Below are 20,847 nucleotides of genomic sequence, written 5' to 3' on the forward strand. Positions count from 1 at the left end.
GTAGCATATCCAGATATGTTGGATTATTAGATGATTGATTTTACACTACCCCTGAATTCTTTTTTTCTAGATGCTGTGACAAAGTATCACTAAATGGGGGTGGTGGGTTGGCACAACAGGAATTTACTGTCTAACAGTTCTAGGAGCCAGAAAGCTGAAATCCAACTGTTGGCAGGGCCATGTTCCTTCCAAGGCACTATGGAAGGATCTGTTCCGCCACTCTCCTGGCTTAAGAGTAGTTCCTTGGTCTAGGGCTTGTGGCTCGCATCTTCACAGAGGCCTTCACCCAGTGTGTGTGTCTCCGAATTCCCCCTTTTCATAAGGACTCCAGTCATATTGGATTAGGGCCCATCCTAATGACCTCATGTTAACCTGATCATCTGCCAAGATGGTAATTCCAAAAAAGGGCAGCATTCACAGGTACTTGGATACTTGGGTTATATGAATTTTAGAGGGACACAATACAACCTGTAACAAAAGCCAAATTTTCCTCCTTTATAAACGTTGCTAAACTCACTGGTGTCAAACGACGTTCACTAACCCATTCATTGGAGAAAACCGTGAATGCACACGGGTCTGGCACCATTCTGGGTATTAATGAGGCAAAAACCCCAACGGGACAGAGACCCTGTTTTTGAGAAATTCAGAAACGTCTAGCACCAGTCCTGTCAATCATCTCCCTCCCCCGTCCCCCACCCCAGCAAATTCCAGGGTCCCATCTCCAGGGCCTGATTATGTAGGGGCGCCAAGTCAGCACACCCCAAAGCAGGGTCCCCCTGGGCAAAGGTAGACTGAAGCACATGGACTGGGCGCCACGTCTCTGTGGAGCCCGCGTCCCTTCTACTTCCATCCCTGCGGTCCCCACACCCCGCCAGGCCAACGCTTAAGGTCGCAGGACGCTCTCAGTCTGCGGACCGAAGCCCAACTCCCCGCGCGGCCTCCCCGAGCGCGCTCCCGCCCGCGGGCCCCGCCCCCCTCCCCTGTGGACGCGGCGAGCGCGCACGCGCCATCCCGGGCCGGGCGCGCGCTCGCGAGCTTCCCGCAGCCCCGTGCTCATCCGGGTCTCAGCCAGCGTCAGCCAATAGCGACCACGCACGGCCCCCAGGGGCGGGGCCGAGCCTTCCCTCACGTGGGGCCTGCGGCCGTCGTGGGCGCTCGCGGGCCCCCGGGACGGGGGAGGGGCGGGCGCGGGGAGCTCGCGGGCCGGGCGCGGGCCGCTGGTGTCGCGAGCGCGCGGCTGCCGCCCCCGGAAGCGGCCGAGGCGCCGGTAGGTGCCCGCGTCAGGGCCGCTGTAGTAAACACACTTCAGAAACGTGAGGTGCCGGTGGTCACGTGGGGGGCGCGCGCCCCAATGAGGCGCCGGGGGCGGGGCCGGGGCCGCTGACGCGGCGCGGGCGGCGGAGTCACCCGGGCGGCCTCGGGACCGGTCCGCGGCCGGCGACGGTCCAGCGGCCTCCCCGCAGCCCGCGCCCCGCGCCCGCGCGCCGGTGCCCGGCCGGGAGGCAGCGTGAGCGCCCGGGCCGAGGCCGCCTCAGCCCTCGGGGCGGCCGGGCGGCTCTCTCTGCCGGGGCCGCCTCGCCGGGGCGAGGTTTCCGCGACGAGCCTCCGGGGGCCACCGGGGCGGTCGGGCGCCCGGAGCCTGCGCGCCCAGCGGGGGCCCGGGGGCCCCCAAGTTATGCGCCTCGTCCCGGCCGCGGCGGCGGGCGTCGGCGCCTGAAGGGCGTCACCCCCGCCCCCCGCGGACTGGGCACCCTCCATTCATCTTCCCGCCGCGCCTCCCGCGCGCGCCCCAAGGGCCCCCCCCCGCGGGCCCCTGTGTTCCGGGGCCCCCGCGGCCGCCCTGCCCTCGCCCCCGGCGGGCGGCGATTCTCCTGGAGGCGGAGGTGTCGGTGATGAGCCGGACCCGGCTTCCTTAGGCGGCCCGGTGCAGGGGCTCGGGGGGCCCGCCGCGCCCCCGGCATGGGGGTGAACGCCGTGCACTGGTTCCGAAAGGGGCTCCGGCTCCACGACAACCCGGCCCTGCGCGAGTGCATCCAGGGCGCCGACACCATCCGCTGCGTCTACATCCTCGACCCCTGGTTCGCGGGCTCCTCCAACGTGGGCATCAACAGGTGGCGGTGAGTCCACAGCCCGTGGAAAGAGGGGTCGGGGGTGGAGAAATCGGGGCTCGGCATGCACTCGAGCTCACTCCTGGGGTCGCCTTGCTTGTTATGATGCGGGCTCAGAATGGTGGGTGCGTGGAGGTGGTAAGTGGAGTGGACCCGGGAGCTCGCTGCCCGAGTGCAGGCAGCCTGAGCCGAGCTGACGTGCTGCACATTGTGCAAGTTACGCGCCGCGGCTGATCGGAGCCCGGGCCCTGGGTTCCTGGAGGATTCTTAGGGGGAGAGTTAAAGAAACACCCAGACCCGGTGGCCTGTCAACTGGTGTCTTCTGGGCTCCTTCTGACTTTTGAAAGGATTGTGGTTTTGGATGTTCCCGTTGGTGTGTGCCTAGGTAACTCATGGATGGAGAAAATCATTCATTTGGCCACGAAATCCAGTTTTCTTCCACCTTGAGGTTGCGTTAGGAAAAGCAAGGAAAACAAGATAATCGGATTTCTCTTTGCCCAGCTCTTCCTCGCAACTCCGCCTTGTGGTTGACTAGACAAAGCACAGTTTTTCTTTCTAGGCAAAGTGTAATCCTTCTGGGGATCAGAGCAGTGGGTGAAATCTTAGAGAAGCACTAGGATCTCTTTCCTGAAATACCTGGCTAGCTGATTGTCAGGACTCCTGGTGGAAGTGAAAGAAGTCTTTCAACAAATAGGTGATTGACTGCCTGTTGTAGCTAAACACTAGGGTATAGCAATGAATGAAACACACAAAAGTTCTTGTCTTTGGGGGGCATATGTTCCCGAAAGTAAAATATAGTATTGGGTGGCGAAAAATGCATGGAGAAAAATGGAGCAGAGAAAGGGGATAAAAAATACAAGGGGCTAGGGGTAGAGTTGTAATTTAAAATCTGTTGACCCAGAAAAACTCAGAGAAGGTAGCACCTGATAAGGGGATGAAGCAGGTGATGGATGGCATTCCAGGCAGAGGGAACTGTAAGGGGAAAGGCCCTGAGGTAGAAATGTGCTTACTAGTTGGAAGAAACGAATGTGACTGGAGCAGGATAAATAAGGAAAAATAGGCGATGAGGTCAGAGATGTAATAATAAGGCCAGACTGAATAGAGGTTTATAGGCAGTTGTCAAGATTTGGACTTTTACTCAGTAGAAATAATTGCAGGATTATGAGCAGAGAAGTGATGTGATCTGACTTAACTTTGGAAAAATTTCTCTGGTTGTGGTTTTGAATCAGACTGAATTGGGGGATGGAGATAGTTAAGAAGCAGGAGCACCAAGCAGAAGATTATTCTCCTGCTGAGAAATAATGGTTTGGGCACCAGTGATAGTAGTGGACTTGGAGAAAGGTAGTCAGATGCTGAGTATATTTTGAAGGCAGAATGCACAGTATTTGTTGGCTGATTGAACATGTGATGTGAGAGAAAGAGAATGATTTCAGAATTCTTGACTAGAGAAACAAGAAGGATGGAGCTGCCCTTTGCTACAAAAGTGGAAGCCAGCCAGAGAAGCCTTGGGGGAGGGGGGTGGAGATTGGTGTTCTCATTTGAACTTGGTTAAGTTTCATATGTTTATTACTCGTTCAGGTGGAGATAGCAGATAGATGACTGGATATATCTGGAGTTCAGGACAGAGATCTGAGCAAGAGATATAAATTGGAGAGTCCTCAGTTTACAGATAATATTGAAAGCCATTTATTCATCCATCCATCCATTGAACAAATATTTGCCATGCACCTGCTACATGCCACATACTATTTTAAGTGGTAGGGTCAGCATCAGCAAAATAGCCAAAAAAAACCCTCCCTTCTCTGTTGAAGCTGCATATTAGTGGTGCCATGAATAGGAGATTATTAGTGAAGTGATTGTAGATAGAAAAGAGAGGAGGCCAAGGACTGAGCCTTGGGTGAGCTAATGTTTGCAAGTTGTGGAGCTGTAGAAGAACCAGCATAGGAGACTGAGGAGCAGCAGTAGTAAGATATGAAGAAAACAAAAGTATTTCAAGGAGGGGAGTGTTTTACTGGTGTCAGGTGCTACCGATAGTTGAGATGAGATGAGAACTGAAAGTTAACAATTGTATTTAGCAATTTGAGGTCATTTCTTAATCTTGACTAGAGTGGGTTCAGTAGTATTTGAGGCAAGAGCATCGCAGAATGGCCGGAGAGAGGCTGAGAGGCAAGAAGTTGGGAGGCAATTCATAGAGACTCGTAAGTTTTGCTGTAAAGGGATCAGAAAAATGTGGTTCCGCAAGTGGAATGTGAACTTGAGAGGATTTTTTTTTAACGGAAGAAGTTACGGTATGTTTGTATACCAATGGGAATGATACAGTAATATATAAACAGTAATATATAAAAATATAAATACAGTAATATATAAAAACTTTCATTAGCAGAATTAGTGTAATTAAACATTAATGCTTGCAAAGGTAAGTGTAATATCTTAATATATTAATAATATCTTATAGAACTCTAGTAATTTTTCATAAGATTATTAGGTGGATTAAATTAGTTAACAAATATAAAGTGCTTAAAACAGTGAATGGTAGTAGTCAGTAGTTATTTGCTATTAAATTGAAAACCCTACATAAATAATATTTAACTAAATATCTATAGTAAATTTTTTTTCTAGAGCTGTTTAAGTTTATAACTTATAAGTTACCCTTTAGTTCTTAAAGGGTAGGTATGTGTACTGCTTGCCTTTGTACACGTGGCCACTCACATTGACACATAATCAGGTAAAGTGGTAAGCACAATAGGAATAGTCATGTTTTCCTTTTTAGAAAGCATTTTTTTAACCACAAATATTGCTCTTTCTGAAGGATGAGAAATGCAAACAATGACTAGAGATGGATTGTTTTCTTCCATTGAAGACTAAGTTATGAGAAGGCAGAGACAGAGTTTTATTTTGTCTCTTTGCACAGCACCAAATTCCTGTTTTTCCTATAGTAGTAGTTCAGTTAGTTTATTGACTGAAGTGACATCCAGAAGTCAATAACTTTAATAATTTAGTTTAATTATTAAATAATTTAATAATTTAATCACTTTTCTTAATTTCCTTGTTAAAGAAAGAAAATGTGCACCCTCCTTGTCTTTGGCTGTCAGGCTATCTTGTGAGGGTCTCTCTTTCATTTGTGTCATTTTCTCCAAGGAACAATGTTTCCTAGATTTTTGGATTTAATAGAGAAATAAATTTTAAAACAATATTCTACCTAATCAGTAAATTATCAAAACTGCCTTTTGATATTGCCATCATTTCATTTTAAAAGGATGTTTAACATAAAAAAGAAACTTGAAGAACATTGTTGAAAAATAAAGGATAGTCCTTTGACATGAATATATTAACCGCAATAAAAATTTGCTTTGGTTTATAGTTGCTTGTTGATTTTGATTTTTACTTTATTGTAATTAGTCTTTTTCCTGGTCCTTATTTAGGTTTTCTAAATTCCTGCTATGAGTGAGACCATCTGGTATTTTTGTTTTTCTTTCTGGCTTATTTCGCTGAGCATGATCCCTTCCAGCTCCATCCATGTTGCTGCAAATTGCATGGGTTTATCTTTTTTGATTGCTGAGTAATAAACCAGAGACACACTATGGGGGGCAGGGAGTAGGATCAAAACGGAGGGTGGTGGGGTGGGAATTGTTTGGGACTATAACCAAGATGAAAATGCATACATTGTGGGGCCTCCCTGGTGGCTCAAGGGGTTAAGATGCTATCAAGCTATCAGCAGCCTCTGCAGCACGAGTTCTATCCCCAGCCAGCCAGGGAGCAACCCACATGGCGCAGCAGACCTTTGCTGACTCTCCCGCTGCTCCCCTTAGCAGTGTACCTCGGTCAGTCTGCCTGCTCTGTTCCCCACTCTGTCTCTGGTGAATCCTCTCACCCCCTGCACCTCTGGCCTGTACCCCAGCTCTTGTATGCATGAATGGATAAATCTTTAAAAAAAAAAAAAAGCATCAAAAGAAGATGCATACGTTGTGAAAAATGATGTAAAAAATATATAAATTTAAGTAATAATAATAATTTGCTTTGTTTCATTTGACTCAGACCAGTGAAAATTTTATCTTGAATTTGTAATCTTTGAGTTGAATGATCCAAAATATTTCTATTCCTTCCTTCACTTATTCCATTAAAATTTTAGCACATAAAAACTTATATATGAATGGTCATAGAATTTTTATTATTATAATATCCAAAAGGTGGAAATAATCCAAGTATCCATGAACTGAGGATTGGCTAAACAAAATGTGGTATATCCATGAGGTGGAATATTATTCTGTCATGAAAAAGAATTAAGTACTGATTCATATGACAGCATAGATGAACCTTTAAAACATTTTTCCAAGTAAAAATGCAAGCCAGTTATAGAACCCCATGTATTATATGATTCTATTTATATGAAATGTCCAGAATGGGCAAATATATAGAGACATATTAGTGGCTTCTTAGGACTGAGAGGATTGGGGGGAGTTTGAAGTGGTAGTTAAGGGATACAGCATTTTTTTTTGAGCTGATGAAATATTCTAGAAGATCATGGTTACACAACTCTATGACTATACTAAAAATCATTGAATTATGCATATAAAATCTGCTCACGCATTCAAGACACAGTTCAGATGCCATCTTTTCTACACCTTTCTTTATGACCTTGTCTTGATTGATTAACAGTCTTATGAACTCTTATACCACTTTTTGATAAGGCCTCTTATATCATACTTAGTATTTAATGTTTTCACTTGTAAATATTGATATGGCCCTTAAATATTCATTTTCCTCCTTTTAACAATACTACACTTGTTCTTTCTGAAATGAAGGAATACCATTTCATACAATCAAAATTTATTTTGCATTCCTTTTTGTGGCAGGCACTGTTCTTGATACGTATGGATACAGCAATGACTAAAACAGAACAAGTATCTACTCTTGAGGCACTTCTGATCTAGTGGGGAAACAGACAACAAAAATAAATGTTATATGTCTAGTAGTGGTAAGTTTAATGGGGAGAAATAAAATAGAATGTGAGAACAGAGTCCTAAAGGAAGGGAGGAAACAGGCTCTGCAAATATTTGGAGTAAGAGCTTCGTTGTATTCCACACGGTATCGATAATAGTGTCTTGTACAGAGTAGGCATTTGATAAATTCCTTTTAATTTTCTAAGTTTGAGGTTTAAGAGTGGAGCAATTCATTTAACTTAGATGCTGATGTATATTTTAAACTCTTAATTTAGAAAAATAATTTTCAAGGAACAGATTATTTCGTAATATTTAAACTTACACCGTTGATGCCATGCTGTATAGTCGCTTAACTTTTAGCAACCAAATTTATAAATGTACCTACGTCCCTACTTACTGTATGGTTTCAGTGGAAGAGATAGTGCTTCCCCTATTCTACACTAACCTCTTAATCTGTTCTCCATTTAAAAAAACTTACTATTTTTTCAATTTTGAGGTATAATTGACAAAAAAATTATATATATTTAAGGTTTACATAAACATATTGATACATGTATGTATTGAGAAACTCAATTTTGATTGTTCTGTCTCACCATTTCTTCAACCTCACCATTTTTTCAACCTCACCATTTCTTTAACCTCTTCAGGTTGTTTTCATTAACATTTAAGCATACTTAAAACCAAACTTTTCTAAAAACAGACAAGGAACAAGACCGGGGCCTCCCCGGTGGCACAGCGGTTGAGCGCTGGGTTGTGAAGCTGCCAGCAGCTTCTGCAGAGCGGGTTCAATCCCCAGCTGCTCCCTGGCCACTGGAGGAGGGTCCCACATGGCGCGCAGACCTCTCCTGCCACCCGCTGCTCCCCTCAGCAGTGTCCTTCGGTCCTTCTGCCTGCTCTGCTCCCCGCTCTGGCTCTGGTGAATTCTCTCACCCTCCGGCGCTTCTAACTGTACCCAGTGCTTGTATAAATAAATAAATAAATCTTTGGGGGGAAAAAAAAAAAAAAGGAACAAGACCGACCCTACCTAGACTATGTTCCTCTCTTGCAACTATGTTTCTCAGTTCCTTATAGCCAAATTTCACGAACAAGATGTCTCATACTGGCTTTTTATCGCCTTCTTCCAAAGGAATCTTTAAACTTATTATTCCTTGACTTTTTACAGTGCTTAACACATTTGACTACATTCTCCCTCTGTTTGTTTTTCTTCTTGAACTATTTTTCTGTTTTTCTGCTTGAACTATTCATCTTCATACCAGATTTCTTTTTTTCTCTTCAGTCCTTAAATGTGCCCTAGGTTTGTGCTCTTTACCCTCTTTTCATTTTATGCCATTCCTAGGCAGTCTCTTAACACATACCTGAAGAGGTGTGACTTAAACCTCTAAATCATGTAGTGTTGTGAACCAACAATACCTCAATAAGAAGTAATACAATAAAAAAAAGTTACCATCTATATGCCCAGAATTCACAAATCAGCATCTTCAGCCCAGATCTGTCTCCTAGTACCCAGATGTATATCCACTAGATATAGATCCCCTACTATCCATCTGCTTATTTGAACATATTATATGACCATAAACTCAACTTTTTCAAAACAGCATTCATCTTCTCCTATACCTCTCTCTCAAAAACAAAAAAGCCAAACTGATTTTTTTTAGATTTATTTATTTTTATACAAGAACTGGGGTACAGGCCAGAGGCGCAGGAGGGTACAGAGACAGAGCGGGGAGCAGAACAGGCAGACAGACTGAAATACACTGCTGAGGGGAGCAGCAGGTGAGACAGGAGAGGTCTGCGCACCATGTGGGTTGCTCCCTGGCTGGCCAGGAATCAAACCTGCACTGCAGAGGCTGCGGACAGCTTCACAGCGCTGCGCCACATTCTCTGCTCCACTGGGGAGGCCCCCAAACTGATTTTTTGTATCTTTATAAATAATATCATTTGCCCAGTTGCTCAAACAACTTACAGATTGGATTGTTAATGATATATGCAAATATCATCAACTATTTGTATCCCACTGTGTACCTGTCATTGCGGATTTCTGTGGGTAAAATGGTAGCCAACAGATAATTTCTCTCTCCTCAGGGAATTTACAGTATAGAGATGGATTTTTCAAAAACAAAATAATTATAGAAATATATTATTCTGTCTCCACTTCTCCATTGCCACTTTAGCCTAGAGTACTATTCTTTTTGCCTAGATTACTTGAGTGGTTTACAAATATTTGTCTTCCTTGCCATTCATAGCAACCAGAGTGATCTTTTGAGATTGAGAATCTGATCCTGTCATTTACTCTTTAAAATCCTTCAGTGGACATTTCCTTACTTGTAGGTTAAAGTTCAAAATGCGACAAGCATGGTTTTTAAAATTCCGGTGTAATCTGACTCTGTTTCTTTCTCCAGTCGTGGGGACTTGCTTTGTTGAGGCATTTGAGCTCAACCGTGAATTATGAAATGGATCTTACAGAGAATGGTGGGAAAAGTAATTCCAAGTAAAGGGAAAAAATCCTAGAGAGGAAGTAACATGAGGAAGAGCACAGTATTCTGGTATTGGTGTGGAGGCTGACTCTCATGGTGCAGAGAAAAACAGGAGGTGTTTAATATGCTCTTTTGCTCTAGTTGGTTGCCTGACTCAGATAGGCTCAAGCAAAAAGAGAGTTTATTGCTGCTGTAACTGAACAATCCAAGGAAAGCTGATTTCAAACATGGGTTGATGCTAGGGCTTAGGATGTCCCCAGGACCAAATTTCTCTCTTGAAAATCTCCAAATTTCACTTATTCTGTGTTGGCTTCTCAGACAGGCTGTCCTCTGGTGGCAAAATACGGCAATAACAACAGCAGTTACAGCGGTAAAAAGCAAATGCCTCTGCCCCAGAAGTCTCAGCAAAAGACTCACTTAAGTGAGTCTGTTGGGGCCAGTTTTTAAACTAGTCATTGGCGAGCCTCTGATGATCTGAGCTGGAATTGCTTACCTGTGGGTGCACTAAACTCAACTGAAGTGGAATGAGTAGGAGATGGGTGGTTGCCCTAGATCAACAGATACCTATTTTTTTTTTATAAGTACTCAGAAAACAGGACTAAGTTAGAAAAATTTTGATCCCCGAGTGGGGAAATACAGCTTTGGAAGAAGAATGAATGATAGCAGTTGGGAAGCTTTATCACAAATTCAGCCAAAAGATAATATAGGCTTGACCTCGGGAAAAGACAGCGAGGAAGGGCAGGATCTAAGAGTGGTTGGAGAGGTGCAAAGGACACTTTAGGTGACTAGAAAGTCAGCTTCATAAAGGAGGGGGAGGAAGAGAATGGAATGTAAGATTGTCATGCTTTGTGCTGCCTCTGTGACAACTACACATTGGCTAGAAGAGTGAACACAGAAATAGACCATATTTAGATGAAGAACAGAGTTCCGGTTGTCATTGATAAATTTGAGGTTCTGCTATGTTGTCAACATGAGCAATAGAGAAAACAGAAGTTTAAGTGCAGGGATTATAGAGATTGGAGCTGTGGATGTGGGAGTGTTTTCTTTATAATAGGTAAAGCATGATTGGATAATATTGGACAGAATAAGATCCATCAGATGGTAGCTGATGCTATGTCTAAAATGGGTAGGAGCTGGTAAAAGAGGCTAAGGAGAATCAGAGAGGTAGGAGAGAAACCTGGAAAGCGCTGCATTATGGAAACCCAAAAGTGAAAGAATTGTTATGCCTTGTGCAAGAGAGGGCAGAGTAAAATGAGTTTTGACAGTTTCGCAGCAAACTCCCAAAGATGAGGTCATGGGTAAATCACTGGTGTCTGCAAGTTGCTCCTTTTTCTTGCTGATCTTCTTCCTTATTCTGTTATCCCGTTAATGTCGTTATTTGCAGGAGTCATGATGAATAAACGTTAAAAATAGGAACAGTGACAATCAAACATGATAGACTACTCAGCATCCTCCGTCATCAGGGAACCCCCAGGCAGAACTGCACTATAATATACTTCACACCCACTGGGATACTTACAATAAAAAATTCTTTTAAAGGAAAAATAAGTAGTGAGGATGGAGAGAAATCTGAACCTTCTTCATACATTATTGGTGGGACTGTAAAGTGGCAGAGCCACTGTGGAAAACAATTTGCTAGTTCCCCAAAATCTTAAATGTAGAATTACCAAGATTCCCTCCTGACTGTGTATGCCAGTGTTGTTTGGAGAATAATATACTTTTCAAAATTTTACTATTGTTTTAGCTATTCTTTTAGTTTTTACCCTAGAAATTACTGCACACACACTGATCAGTGCCTCAAGTTAATCACTTTCTCCCTTTTTTGGATAATACAAGGCCCCTTAAAACACTTCTTAAACTTCAGTTAGTCTCCTTCTGCTTTATGCATTCTAATTTAGTCCCAGTTTTTGTTGTTTATTTTGTTTTTAAAAAACAAAACATATTTTATAAAATATTTTATAAAATAAGGTCATTGTTTATTTACAATATTTATTTGTTTTTTCTTTTACTTCCTGTGTTCTTTATTCTCCCTAGTGTTCTTCTGCCAGGGATCACTTTTTTTTTTAAGATTTATTTACTTATGCATACAAGAACTGGGGTACAGGCCAGAGGTGTAGGGCGTGAGAGGATTCACCAGAGACAGACTGGGGAACAGAACAGGCAGATTGACTGAAATATACTGTTGAGGGGAGCAGCAGGCGAGTCAGGAGAGGTCTGTTGTACCATGTGGGTAGCTCCCTGGCTGGGGATCGAACTTATGCTGCAGTGGCTGCAGATAGCTTCATAGTGCTGCGTCTTAACCCCTTGTGCCATCAGGGAGCCCCCCTCACTTTTCTTTTATATAACATATCTTTTAGAATTCTCTCTAGTGAAGGACTGTAGTGGCAAGTTTTGTTTGTCTGAAAATACTGTCTTCTTGTCCTTACTTACATTGGATATAGAATTTTAGGTTGACAGTGATTTTTCTCTCAGCATATTGGAGATATAGCTGCCGTTTTCACTTTTTTTTTTTTTTGAGGATAGTATATTATTTCTTTTTGTCTAGTTTCAAATCTTTTCTCTGGCATATTTTTCAGTTTCTCAACAATGACTCTAGGTGTGTTTCTTTACATTTATTCTTCTTGGCTTTGTAAGACTCCTCAAGCCAGAGTTGGCATCTTTTATCAGTTCTGAAATGTTTTTAGCTGTCAGCATTTCAAATGTTGCCCGGAACTCATTTTTTCTTCTTCCTTTGAAACTCTATTGTCCAAGTAGTGAATCGTTTTCACTACATTCTTCGTATGTCTTCTCCATTTTGTCTATCTCTTTATCACTCTTAAATAAAATTTCTTTATATCAAGTTTCTACTCTCAGTATACCTATAGCACTGTGTTTTATGTCATTTATTTTTTACATAAAGATATTTTCTTTGGTTATTTTTCAAATCTGTCATTTCTTACTCCCTAAACTCTGTTTTGTTTTTTTTTTTTGCTTATTACTTGCTTTTAAAAAATATTTTTTAATGTAAACATATCAGTTAAACTGTATTTGCTCAGCTTTCAAAATACATACAGGCTAGACTATTTCTTATACCTCCATATTAACTATTTTGGTTCAAGTCACTACCTAATATATTGCTATGATTTCATTTCAGATTTCTCTAAAATGAGAAATCTGCCTTTCACTCTCTGGGTTGTAGCCATCCTCAACTCTTGAGTATTGTTTTAAAATGTTATGTATGTACTTCTGGACTTTGCATTTGCTGTTCTGTCTGTATGAATATTTTTCTACCAGTATAGTTTGTTCCCCTACTTTCCTTAAGTCTCTGCCCAAATTTTCCTTTATCATTAGGAATTTTCTTAATACTCTTACATAAAATAGCCCTCTCTCTTCCTTTATTTTATATGGAGATTCCTAGCTCCATATTCTCTGTTTAGACTTGTCTTACATTTTACCATTTGACTGATTACCTTTTTAATATAGTTTTCTTTTGCCATCTCTCCCTTACTAGAATGCTGATTACACAACTATGCCCCTTTCATGTGACACAGTCCCTAGTACATAAATAGGGTCTCAATAAATATTATCAAATACATTATATTAGAATACTGTGGTTCATCTTCTGTGCCTTTCTTGGCTTCCCTCTTTTTCCCCCTTTGAAATTCTTATTTGATTATATTTGGAAAAACCTCTGGCACATTTATGATAACTGTGTTAACTATCACAGAGCAGAAGGTTTAGGTGATAGAGCAGAAAAATCAGAATAATTTTCAGCCTTTTGGGGTAATTCTTTTCAGAAAAGCAGTATTTTTGCTATCTGACTATAGAAAACCATTATGGATAGCTCTCTAAGACAGTTAGCTTCTACAGATATTTAACAGATTTTTTTTAAATTCCGTATTGACTCTCTAAAGCCCCCAGATAAATCTCCTATCTGATTTTGCCTGTCCTTTGAGGTCACAAAGCAGTACTCTCTAAAAATAGAAAAAGATTACTAGGAGACCAGGATTACAAATACTTATATGAGATTTTTGAAATAAGGGTGGTATAAGTTACATACACTTGTATTAGCTTAATTCAATTCCAGAAGATAATTGATATTTCTATTAAAGATCATCTTAAATTGCTATCACAGAGCAAATTGCTGTGATGGTAAATGACCTGTCCTCAGACACCATCTTTATGATACTTTATGGCCTTCCTTTGACAAAGTTGACTATTTCCTTAATGCCATTAACTTTAATAACAGCTTAATAGGTGAAATGATAGTTTATTTTTATATCTTTTGTCATTAAATTTGGAAAACCTTATTTTTGTAATTCAAGAAAATGCCCAAATGTTGATTTACAGAATGAATTAATGAATGAAAGTGTTTCAGATACACTTTCCTAAATTTTACTAGTCATTTACTATAAAAAAGCACAAAAGTGGTAGGACCATTGAGATAGTAGAAATAAATACAGGCCTAAATGTTATTGTTTTGTCTTATAAGCAGAATTTTTTCATGTAATTATATGATATTTGTATGTCAGGGGATAGCTCTTATTTCCAGATGTGTAGGCACTTGGAGTTGGAATTTGTGGTCCACTACAAACCAGTACAGACTGGTGCTGATGTCTCCTCCCTCCCCTCCCCTCTCTCAATCAAGCCTATGTCTTATCAGTCATTCTTTTCATTGGATTTTCTTCATTCTTGCATTGTTCTCTTTTTCTCTAGAACCCACACTCATGTTGACCTTTTGGCTCTCTTAAGTGTCTGTCTTTCCCTTCCATGCTACTCTTCCTGTCATTTACCCTCCATCCCTCTTTCCTAATTGATATCCTAATAGAATCCCATGTCTTCTGTAAGATTGATTACTTTATTCTTCCAAAAAACTAGTCTGTCCATATCAGACAGAGCTGTCCAAAGCTCTGTCTTGCAAAGGCCTATCCTTTCTGCCAACCTGTCTTCCTTATTCTGTCTCTCTCTTCCCTTTTTTGTGCCATCTGCTTTCTAACTTCCTTCTTGCCAGCTTCCCTTCCTTTTCTTTCTTTCTGCCCAGACATCCTACTTTTTCCAGCTTCTCTTTTCATTCTTCCTATTTTTTTTGATCAGATATGTCTTCTTGCTTTTGCTCCTCCTGCGTGTCTCCCTCTCTCTGTCTCAAGTCCACTCCTTTTTCCTTATCTCCTCACTGCTTTGAGTGTTTCTCTTCTATAGCTGTTTTTTTCTTCCATCCATCTGTCCTTTCATCCATACATTTAGCTTTATGGTATTGATACTATTTATATAAGTAGTTACAAATTTCTGTCTTAACTATTAAGATACTTTTCCTGAATTCTTGAATTACATACATCATTTGATACTTAGCATGTCTCACTTAGGTACCTAATAGACACCTGAATTAAATGCATGTGAAATTGAATCCTGAGCATGTCTGCTTCTGGAAATGACTGTTTAGTTTGTCTTAGAGCAACTTAACTGCTAAAAACCCCTAGAAAAGCTGAAAAAGTATTTAAAATTTTTTTTAAGTTATTAGTTACAAAGACAGTAAGACTTGATGGGAATAAGATTTAGAAAAAGAAAACTAAGAGAATTGAACCTGGAATTTAATACTGCTTTTTCCTTAATATCAGAAGTCAATTCTAAAAATTAAAATGGTGACTAAGAAGTTGTGTTGAAATTACAAAGCCACAGATAGAAGCCCCTGGAATGGAAAAGCCACTTAGAGAATAGCTTCCTGGAGTAACAGTAAATGCAGTATGAGCAAGATAAAAGCTTTTGTTTTGTCAAGTCCCTGATTGGGGCTGTTTGTTACCCAGTATAAGCCTATCCTATTCTGATCCAACAGGTGACACTTTGACCTGAGTAACTTGAAGCTTGCAATCAGCATTAACAGATTGGAGATTGTAGGAGGAGAAGGTTTGAAGGGCCTTTCAGCAGAAGATGTTGAATAGGCAGTAGGAGGTCAAATAATTCTTTGATGACCACTCTTTGGAAAACTATACCCCCCTCCACTCTCCCTGTCTGCTCTTTTGGTTTTCTCCTTAATAATTATCACCTCTAAAATACAATGTAATGGTTCAAGAGCTTACAATCTGAAGCCAGGCTGAATGAGTTTAAAATCCTGACTTTGCCCCTTTACTTTTTGTGTATCCTTCAGAAAATTATATAATCTCTAGTCCTCAGTCTCTTCGATTGGAAGTGAGAGTAGTACAAAGGGTTGTGTGTGGAGGCACAGACTGAACTCAGAACAGTGTCTGATACAGACTTTTTCAGTGTTTGCAACCATCATGGTGTTACAGTCTAACATGCAAACTTCTTTCTTGACATGAAGCACTTAAGCTTGTTCTCTCCTTTCACCCCAGAGACAGTAACAATGTCAGGAGCATTTCCATAAATTGTTGACCGATTGTATTATATAACTGTCACTTTTTGCAGTAATGTCAATATGGGAAAGATCTTGACCAACAGATCTGAAATATTCATGTGCTGACTCATAGATCAAAAATAATAGTTGTTTTTAGCATTGTCTTTTTTCACAGATGAAAATTAAAGCTTTGTTATATCTTTTTTCACATTTGTTGAAACATAATTGACATCTTTAATTGACATGGTATACAGTCTTTTTCTGAAGGAGAAATTTCAAGTGGGAGGTTAGACTACAGAAAACATTTGCAAATAAATTTGGGACAGCATGCTTTTGAACACATGTTGTACAGATTTTATTTAGTTGTATGTAAATCCTTTAAAGCCTAAAAGTACATCCTGTCTTTGATTTTGGCCTAAACTGATAGCGTCACAATACAGTGGTTTCTATAATTAGATAAGGAATAATAAGAGTTCTAGATTATAAATAGCTTTGTGTGATTTTTTTATTTCAGAGAGGCATCAATTACTAAGATTATATTGATGTAAATTGATTCCAGAAGTTAAGTGATTTAACCCTTCTAAAATCTGTTATTCTATGGCCCTCCCCGGGTGGCGCAGCGGTTGAGCGCTGGGTTGCGAAGCTGCCCGCAGCCTCTGCAGCGCCGGTTTGATCCCCGGCCACCGGCGAGGGTCCCACATGGCACGCAGACTTCTGCCGTGCCCACTGCTCCCCTCAGCAGTGTACTTTGGTCCTTCTACCTGTTCTGCTCCCCGCTCTGTCTCTGGTGAATTCTCTCACCCTCCCATGCTTCTGACTGTACCCAGTACTTGTATAAATAAATCTTAAAAAAAAAAAAAATCTGTTATTCTAACTATAAGAAAGTGAAAATCAAAATCAACAAAAAACTATGAACCAGAGACACTTTTTGGGGGGTGGGGGCTGGGAGGGGAGGGATTGGGGTCAGAATGGGGGGTTTGCAATTGTATGGGGGAATATAAAAATAAAATTTATTATTTAAAAAAAATCTGTTATTCTAATAATCATTCTGTGCATTTATTTTTTAAAAATATTGATAGTATGGTACTCATATATTCTGTGAGTAATCATGCTTTTATTTCTTCTTTCCTATGCCTACACCTTTTATCTCTTGTCTTCTGTTACTACATTATTACTAGTAGTAGGTTAGATCTACCAGTACCAGGTTGAATAGAAGTGGTAGACATTTTTCTCTTCCCAGTTCTAAAGAAATGCTTTCAACATTTTTTTTTAAGATTTATTTATTTATTTATACAAGCACTGGGTACAGTCAGAAGTGCGGGAGGGTGAGAGAATTCACCAGAGCCAGAGTGGGAAGCAGAGCAGGCAGAAGGACCCAAGCACACTGCTGAGGAGAGCAGCGGGCCGTAGGTCTGTGCGCCATGTGGAACCCTCCTCCGGTGGCCGGGGAGCAGCAGGGGATTGAACCAGCGCTCAACCGCTGCGCCACCGGGGAGGCCCTGCTTTCAACATCTTAACCATTAAATGTGATATTTCCTGTAAGTATTTTTGTGGATGCCCTTTTTCATGTCAGGAAAGTTACCTTTCTGTACAGGATGGTTGAGGCTGAAATGGATATTGAATTTCAGTGGCTGTTCTTTCTGTATCTGTTCAATTGGTAATATGGTTTCTCTTCTTTGTTCTATGAATGAGGTTGATTACATTAATCACTTCTTTTTATATTAAAATCTGGAGGCAAGGTCTGCTTCAGTTTCTTGGCCTTCTCTCTGTGATGACCAAAGTGTAAAGGTGTCTGATGCATCAAACTATAAACTTCCCATTATCCTTGTTTTTCTTGATCTTGACAAATTTGGCATCCTTTCACCTGGCTGTGAGCAGAATGTCTACGATTTTCTCAGTTTTGCAAGGTCACTTATGAGGCTTGTGGGACAGTCATAACTGGCACAACAAGTGGTCACAGTAATTCTTAAATAGCAGACTAATCATTTCTCTGAGGATAAGCCCAATTTTATCACGACACATAGTATTATGTGTGTGTTTATATATATATATATATATATATATATATATGTTTTTTTGTTTTTTGTTTTTTGGTGGGACCCTTGCCGGCGGCCAGGGAACGAACTGGCGTTGCAGAGGCTGCGGGCAGCCTCGCAGCCCAGCACTCAACCGCTGCGCCACCAGGGGAGGCCCTATATATTTAATATTTTTATTATTAAATAATATGCTGAATTTTCCTGGAATATATTTACCACCTATGTAAATCAGGAAAGATTATATTTTGTTTTTTCCAGAACTTTATTAAGTCTTTCTCAGCATTTCAGATAATCATGTCACCTGAAATGATACCATTCTTGGTATTTGAGTTACCAATAATAAACTTTATCCATCTCTTTGTAGCTGCTAAACTTAAAATGGTTCAGTTTGTAGAAATAGGCACTAAACTAATTCTTACCTTCTTGTATCATGCCCCAAAATATATAAATGTGTAACACTTATGATATGTAACACTTATATTTAAAATATACTTCTTTTTAAAATATAAAATGATCTTTATTTTCTCCTATATGTTGGAGCATTGTATTCTTTAAAATTGTACATTTGTTTGTATATGCATACACACATGTATATGTGGATAGGTTATATTATTTGTGAATTTCATTACAGAATTTAAAAGAGGGCATTGTAAAATATCTGTTATAAAAGGTGACTCTGTGTCATAGTATAGGTCTTCTGATTTACTTATGGTTATTAGAACCTGGTAAAATACAAAGTTTACTTTTAAAACATGTATTTAATCTTTATTGAACATTAGACTCTTCAGGGAAAATGTATATCACAACAATTGAATAATGTTCAGTAATGAATTGTTTTGGTTAAGATAGTCTAAGTGTGGTTTTCATCATGGTAAGATATTTTATAAACTAAAGAGCAGAACCATATGGCTTTATTTTGTGCTTTTTGGATACATGTTAATTGATGATGTCTTATTTTCAGGAGCAATAGGATTATGTTGTAGCTTACCAGTGCCTTTTTTTAGATTATTTTATAGACAACTACAAATTTTTGTTATCTCCAAGCTGTTCTCCATGGTCTGGAAAGTAGGTCATTGTGACTGGGAGTACACACAAATGCCTGCTGGTTGCTATAGCAATGACCTACTTAAAGAAACTATTTCTGTTGATTCACGTTGAAATCATCTTTTTGAAACTCACTACATACCATTTTTTTTCTAATAGCGATAAGGTAGTGATCCCTGGAGGGGAAAAAAATTCTTAAAATGTTTTAAGTGACGAAATATATTTCCTCATCAACATCTCTTTAATTTTGAAGTGATACAATTAGTATTGTAAATAAATAACATGAGAACTGTGCTTTGTAAGCAATACAATTGTACAAAGGGATGTGGTGAGTTTTACTATCATTTGGCCTGTTTCAAAGCCAACCTGTTCCTTGTAGTTAATAACACTAAATATTTAAATGAGCCTTCAGATGAGTACAGTTACAGGAAAACTATATAAATACCAAATTGGAGACAATCTGAAAATATGTTCCTGTTCACAGTATACCCTATGAAATTTCAGTGTGTTAAAACATTCCATTCCATATTTAATGCCTGTTCTAAGCCATGTGCATGTGTAATATAAAAAGGCTGAAATTGGTGTGTACTCTCAGGAACACATCATCTGAACTCTGACAAATCTCTTTTCGGTTAAGGGAAAAGGATGAATGGTTAAGCTTTATATAGCAGACTTTCAAGTAACATTATCCCTTAAACACTAAAAAGAAATTTTAACTGTTACTGAGTCAGTACTTTGAACCTGGGATATTGAAAGTTTTATGGTATTATCAAGGAAAGATTATATATCTAGAGTATAGTTGATTCAGGGTCTTAATTGTACTGTAGCTTTTGCACAAGTTTGCTTACATTCTCTTTCTCCCTCCCGTCCTACTTTTCCCGCTACACACACGCACGCACGCACACACACACACTCTTATTCACATTTGCTTTGTCACTAGAAATATTTTCTTCATTAGTTCAAAGTCACTTTCAAGGAAGTGATGAGTTTAAGCTGATTTTTACATAGGTGTAGGCATCTATTGTATTCCATTGTCTTTTTGTTTTCATGCCCCAGGTATTGACATATAGAAATACATGTTGCTATTTTCAAAAATATGCATTATTCTCAAAGGAGAGTAATTGTAATTTCTGTTTAATATTTGTGACTGTCTGTTTAATACCTATGAATATCTACCAAGTGCTAATATTTCTACTAGGTAATTTCCCAGTCCTTTCAACAGTTGTGTAAGACAGCCCTCCTAAGCTACTTTATCCTATTTCTAATATTTTCAACAAAATCATATAAGATACATGATGTGATTCGTTGGCAAATGTAGAAGCCAGGAAAATTGTGGTTAGGAAAGAGACAGGGATACTTAACATGAAATCTATCAAGAGGTGGGGATGATATCTGTATCCCTAGCTATGTGTCTGCCTGATACCTATGATATGGGGACAGTCTGACAGCTTCTGTAGGATAAGGTACATTATGTCCTTTGACAGTTCAGAGGATAGAGAAATTACTTTCAGATGAAGACAAAGTTAGCAGGTTATGAACATGAAGGGATAAGAATTAGGAAAGGTATTCTAGGCCAAGGAAAGAGCACAGAGCAAATAGTAGGAGACTGAATGTATGGGGAAAAGAGAAGTATTTTGATTTGGTGGAAGGAAAGAGAAAGGGTAAGAAATGTATCCGGAACCATAAAATGTGGGCATAAGTAATTTGTTCTTTATTCTGCAGGGACTGAATCTTTGAAGACCTTTCTGCAGAAAAGTATGCCTCAGGAAGATTTGGCATTGGGTTTAAAATGGACTAGAAAGGAGAGAGATTGTTGGCAGGCAGATCTGTTTTAAGGCACTGCAGTAAATAATAGCAGCAAAGGATAACTAGGACTGGAATTGTAGCAGGAATAGAAGTGTGTAGGGAGTAAAGGAC

At 40.2% G+C, this 20,847-nt stretch overlaps 1 protein-coding gene across 6 annotated transcripts in view; it reads left to right on the top strand.

The window, feature by feature from the left end:
* The first annotated feature begins 1,897 nt into the window (after positions 1-1,897).
* CRY1 (cryptochrome circadian regulator 1) overlaps positions 1,898-20,847 on the top strand; it is a 43,379-nt gene continuing 24,429 nt past the window's right edge. For 4 of the 6 annotated variants that reach the window (XM_037513688.2, XM_037513687.2, XM_037513685.2 and 1 more), the window contains exon 1: positions 1,902-2,117. In XM_037513688.2, the coding sequence (XP_037369585.1) occupies positions 1,960-2,117 (158 nt within the window). In that variant the 5' untranslated portion in view covers positions 1,902-1,959. Of the gene's footprint in view, positions 2,118-6,965; positions 7,084-20,847 lie in introns of those variants that run through there. The other 2 variants (XM_054696083.1, XM_054696081.1) reach the window with 2 other exon arrangements.

Source organism: Talpa occidentalis, unplaced genomic scaffold (genome assembly GCF_014898055.3).
Source record: "Talpa occidentalis isolate TD23 unplaced genomic scaffold, MPIMG_talOcc4v2.1 talOcc4.16, whole genome shotgun sequence".
Classification (NCBI taxonomy): Eukaryota; Metazoa; Chordata; class Mammalia; order Eulipotyphla; family Talpidae; genus Talpa; species Talpa occidentalis.